Genomic DNA, 6,113 nt, shown 5'->3' on the forward strand with positions numbered 1-6,113 from the left:
TCACTCACACTCTCTCCCCTCCCTCCAGGACCAGCTACAGCAGTCGCAGTGTTGGACCCAGGAGCCTATGTGCCTGTATTACAGTGTGTACTCTCTCTCTCTCCCTCCCTCACTCACACTCTCTCCCCTCCCTCCAGGACCAGCTACAGCAGTCGCAGTGTTGGACCCAGGAGCCTATGTGCCTGTATTACAGTGTGTACTCTCTCTCTCTCCCTCCCTCACTCACACTCTCTCCCCTCCCTCCAGGACCAGCTACAGCAGTCGCGGTGTTAGACTCCGGCGCCTATGTGCCTGTATTACAGTGTGTACTCTCCCTCCCTCACTCACCCCCTCTCTCCCCTCCCTTTAGGACCAGCTACAGCAGTCGCAGTGTTGGACCCCGGGGCCTATGTGCCTGTATTACAATGTGTACTCTCTCTCTCTCCCCCTCCCTCCCTCACTCACTCACCCCCTCTCTCTCTCCACAGGACCAGCAACAGCAGTCGCAGTGTTGGACCCCGGGGCCTATGTGCCTGTATTACAGTGTGTACAAGACTTCCTGCTCAACAAGGCCTACATCCACCGCAAGGGACCCTACAGGGTGAGGAGAAAATGTGGAGCAGTCAGGAAAAAAGTGTTGCAATGTTGTGAAATCAGGGGCTTGTCAAAATCATGAAATCGCAGAAACTATAGTGCGGTCAAAAATTCATGGTGCAACTTATCCTGAAATGTCTCTTTAACGGGTGAATCAATGTCATCCATACTTTGCATAGCAGTTTGTATCAATATGTCTTAACTAAATCATATTTTTCCAGAACAATTGGGTCTAGATTAAAAAACTTTTCTTCATAAATTTATATAAAATGCTTGAAATCTGTCACACGTAAAATGGTATTGTTCACAGCACTTCCCGCTTTTCACACACGTTTTGATTACGCATTTATGGCCTACGTCACAACTCATCAATGACACTTTTTTACTTGCAAAACTTGTTACAAGAAATTATTGTTATAGTGAACACATGTTTGCACTAATGACTCTAAAAACATGCATTCAATAAGCATAATGTCCCGGTTAGAAAAACCTAACAGACTTGCTATTAAAAGCAATATTGCCCCAGCTGTAAACATTTAAAAATCTGTAGAAACACCCTCTTGAATTTTGTATTAGTATTTATAAAGGAATTTTCTAGAATACAGCTTGCAGGTGTTTACAAAAATATTGATCTGTTAAAACAAATTGATACAAGTCACTGTGCAAAAATTGGAGAATCTATGTTCGATAGTTGAGGAGATATTTGAAAATAAGTCGCGCCATGAATTTTTGACCTCACTATAGCATTTTTCCACTGGTTTGGCACTTTTTTATTAAATTCTTCTTTTTTTTTTGCCGCAACGCCTTATATGTCCATTCAAAATCACTTTCCTCCATTGATCTTACTGAAAATCATTGATCAGAAGCACCAAAAAATGTCAATTTACAGTTCCCAAGAACTATTGAGCTATGCAAGTCACCATTTTTTTGCTCCTCTGACCCCAGACTACTGCCACCTCCTTCAATCACAATTATCTTCACTTCTACTCAAGATAGATTGGCATTTTTTTTTTCATCTAAAGCTAGGCAAATGAACATGCTTTAAAATGATACAAGTAACTCCATAAATGCCCCAAAATTGACGAGTACCTGATTCCACCGCGTCGTGACACAAATACATATCATTGGCAAAAATTTTTAACTCTTCTAAGCCTAGAAAGCAACTTTTTATTTTTAGAAAAGAGAACAAGCTGTTTCATTTTGTAAAAGATTGTATCACAGGTGGTTGGCGAGTGCTCTGGTGTGGTTTGCTCCTTCTTTCCGATGAAAAACCTATCGTCCTTATCTTTCCTCCTTCTTTTTTGTGTTTGTTACTCTCTTGCAACACCTCTAATCTTCGGCACTTACATGACCTATTGTGTTGCAAGTGCCGTAAAACTCTTACTAAAACTAAACTAAACCAAACGTTCTTATCTCTCTCCTACTTTTCTGTAGTTGTTACTCTCTTGTAACACCTCTAATCTTTGGCACTTATATGACCATTTTATGTTGCAAGTGCCGTAAAACTTGTTAAAAAAAAAAAGGGAGGACTTCCGTAACGAGCAACCACTTTGAGACAGTTGAGTAAAATAGAGGGCAAGGGGTAGGATTTGGGTTAGGGTTAGGGTTAGGGTTTGGGTTAGGTTTGGATCTAGGTCTCTTCTTTATTTTATTTGTTGGGTTGATCGCTCGCGAGAGAAGAAGAATGATAGAGAGAGAGAGTGAGTGAGATTGAGAGAAAGTGAGAAAGAGAGAGGGGGCGAGAGAGAGAGAGAGAGAGAGAGAGAGAGAGAGAGAGAGAGAGAGAGAGAGAGAAGGGAAGTTCCCTCGCTCCCCCCCCCAAAAAAAAAATAACCTCAAGCTCATCCCCAGATCGGTATCTGCCTGGGTCTCACTGGACCGTCGGCTCTGTACGGAAAGATGCGGCCGTACCTGACCCAGTTAGACCTGGATGAGCACTACTACATCCAGGGGCCCGTCGGCTGTCAGGCAGACGCTGCTCAGCTGTTTGCTGTCATGAGTTAGTCTGTTTGTCTGTTTGCTTGTCTGTTTGTGTGTATTTTTTATGTATGATTGTCTCCTCCATATCACTGTGTGTTTGTTTGTCTTACTCTCTCTTTCTCCCTGTCTCTTTTTCAGTCTCTCTCTCTCTCTTACTCTTTTTCCCTCTTTTTTCACCCTCTCTCCCTCTCCTAACTCTCTTTCTTTCTTCTTTCTCTCTCTCTCTCTTTCTCTGTCTCTCTCTCTCTCTTTTTGAGTGGTTTGTGTATGCTCTGGTGTGGTTTGCTCCTTCTTTCTCATTAAAATTAAACATCTATCGTCCTTGTCTCCCCTTCTTTTTCATGATGTATAATTACTCTCAAATAACACCTCTTATCTTGGCCACTTAAATGTTGTTGTTAGCGATCCAGTAGCATCTGAGCGTTAACTCTTCTGTATGATGCCATTGGGTAATAGCAGCACGTCTGTTCTAATTGTTGTATTGAGGAGTAGATGGCCACTTAAATGACCTATTAGTGTTGCAAGCACTGTAAAACACATACTTAACACCTACAGTACCGTCAGTGACTTTAGTCGCCAGGCCGTACTATGCACTCACTACCGCTGGCGGCTTTAGTCCAACGCAACCAGGCGCACTAAACATAATTAAACTACGAATGGACGCTCTGCGCTGAAGTAGGTACCAAAGGAAGTCTCTCAATATGATAACTGAATGTTTGATGAACCTCTCTGAATTTTTAAAGCGTGTTTCTTGGGCTGCCAAGGTTTTTATAATTTTAAAAAATTCTACCTCGGCTTCAGTGTTCTAAACTGGTGCGGTACTTGAGGGTTTTTCACTATATGAGCCTTCGGTACGGTAAGTGTTAAAGTGAAGGATATGTATTTAGGCAGTTCATTTTCTTTTGTTTTGTAGGTGGTTGGCGGGTGCTTTGGTGTGGTTTGCTTCTTTTTTCCTATCAAACAACTATCGTCTTTATCTCTCCTCCTTTTTTATGTTTGTTACTCTCTTGTAACACCTCTAATCTTCGGTACTTATGTGACCTTATTGTGTTACAAGTGCCGTAAAACTTACTATAACTAAACGTGCTGCCTTCGTACTGACAAAGTGTTGCGAGAACAAACATGTCAGTGTCTTTAGGCCATTCCCAAAGGTGGGACATTTCTCGTTCATGCACAGTAGAATTGTAAATGGGCTGATTCATCAATGTCACGCTCATAACTGTGCCTGATCTACAACAGGGAACTGCTGCTTTTTCATTCCTAATCCTTACTATTGTCATTTTCCTCTACTTCTTTTGTATGTTTGTCACACCCTTGTGATCCACTATTTCCGGGGTGCCTTGATGGTCGAAGCAGACCTTGTGCTGTTGAAGCTAGAGAGGTGAACAGTTTAAGTCTGATTCCCTGTTAACACTTCTCTGTTGACATCCACCCCTTGGTGCTCATATGACCTTATGCAGTTGCGAGCGCAGTAAAACCTGTACTAAAACTTTAAAAATTGATATCAGAGAAACGAAAGTAGGGCCTCAGTGTGACTAACTTTCCTTCCGGGGTCGATAACTCAAATTCAGCCAATTCCGGTGAAACTTTGCACGAAACAAAACAAAGGTCGGCTGCACTGTAAGAGACGGTTCACGTAGCGTTTGCGCGCATACTTTGCCAAGGAAAAAACACGAAACTTGTGCTCACTGGGGGTGCATGGACCACCTCTCAGGAAAATATTGGTGCTCGCAAAAGCTGCATGAAACGTCTCCAGTGAGTTAAAGTAAAGGAGATAATAATAATAATAATTGCATTTATATAGCGCATATCCATGCTCAAGAGCATGCTCTATGCGCTTTAAAACTATCATTACCCCAGCAGACCATCTGAGAACACTCAGACACATTCTCGGCTTCCGCAGAAGCATACAGTGCAAGCTGCGGATTTCACGCGCTCAAACACTATCAAACTGACAAGATCGTTCACTGTCTATAGCCGGGTACCCATTTCCACCTGGGTGAAGTGAAGAAAATTTGTGCAAAGTGCCTTTCCCAAGGACACAACGTCGGGCCCCTGACGGGATTCGAACCCATGACCTTACAGTTGCGAGTCCGAGAGGCTAACCACTAGGCCACCGACACCACTGTTGTATTGGGGTAATTTTGTTATGTTTTGTTTTTGTTTTTCTCCAGTCCAGAAGCACGTCTGGGAGATGGTGGCCGCCAACAAGGTTCCCATCATGGGAGTGTTCATCGGCCGCGACAAAAACCGCTGGTCCTGGGAAGAAGTCATCAACAAAAAGCTTGGGTTTTTCACCGAGGTGGAGAGTCTGGTGTTGCAGAAGGAACCCATCTACCTCAAGGTTTGTTGTCTTAGTTCTGTGTCCTGTGTGCCTTTAACAACAGCAGCAGCAGCAGCAGCTACAACAGCAACAAGAAGTAGATCAGAGCAAACAGCAACAATATAACAACAACTAAATCAGCATTTTCACAACAACACAAAAGCAGCAACAACATTATTGATAATAACAAAAACATCAGCAGCAACAACCACAACTACACCGTCAACACCAACTGCATCAACATCAACAACAGCATCTTCAACTACAACAGCAACATAGCAACAACAAAAATAACATTAACAACAGTAACTTCAACTACAACAACAAAAATAACACTGTAAAAAGCTGGGCTTCTTCACCCATGTGGAGAGTCTGGTATTACAGAAGGAACCCATCTACCTCAAGGTCTGTCTTACTTCTGTGTCCTGTGTGCCTTTAACAACAATAACTATAAAAACTATATCAGAATAAACAACAACAAAAGCATCATTGTCACAACAACAAAAAACAGAAACAAAAACATTATTGATAATAACAAAAACATCAGCAATCATAACTACACCAACTGCATCAACTTCAACATTAACTTCAACAACAACAACAACACAGCAACAATGCCAGCAACAAGAACAATAACAAGTGCAACAATCTCTGATTCTTCATGGAGGAAGAGAGTCTCTTGTTACCGAAAGAACCTATCAACAAGTTACAACAACAACATCAACAACAGAATCAGCAGCTACAATAACGTTAAAGCAGTAACGACAACAACAACAAAATCCACGACATCACAACAAAAACAACAACAACAACAGAATCAGCAGCTACAATAACGTTAAAGCAGTAACGACAACAACAACAAAATCCACGACATCACAACAAAAACAACAACAGAATCAGCAGCTACAATAACGTTAAAGCAGTAACGACAACAACAACAAAATCCACGACATCACAACAAAAACAGCAACAACATGAATGATTAAGAAGGAGAACTATGTAGTTGTTGACACCTAGATTGTTTTATTTTTAAGTTCTGGTAGAAGATTCTTGTAGTTGCTTCATGGATTGTCAAGAAATTTGGCAATTATTGTTCCTTATGACGTATGAGGACAAAGAGTATACGCTGTGCCATTCATTTATTGATTCAGTGGGCTTAGTTCAGTATATGTGAAGCGTTCTGACAAAATGAGTTACTTCTCAGATTCAAGCCTTAAGGAAATAGATACATCATTCT

General features: G+C 41.6%; 1 protein-coding gene across 1 annotated transcript in view; it reads left to right on the plus strand.

The window, feature by feature from the left end:
- LOC101862797 overlaps window positions 1–6,113 on the plus strand; it is a gene marked incomplete at both ends in the record, with an annotated part of 29,443 nt that overhangs the window by 11,063 nt on the left and 12,267 nt on the right. The window contains 3 exon segments of the mRNA XM_013082619.2: window positions 468–580; window positions 2,425–2,572; window positions 4,728–4,897. Coding sequence (XP_012938073.2) covers window positions 468–580; window positions 2,425–2,572; window positions 4,728–4,897 — 431 coding nt within the window.

This window comes from Aplysia californica, unplaced genomic scaffold (genome assembly GCF_000002075.1).
Source record: "Aplysia californica isolate F4 #8 unplaced genomic scaffold, AplCal3.0 scaffold00185, whole genome shotgun sequence".
In the NCBI taxonomy this organism is placed as follows: domain Eukaryota; kingdom Metazoa; phylum Mollusca; class Gastropoda; order Aplysiida; family Aplysiidae; genus Aplysia; species Aplysia californica.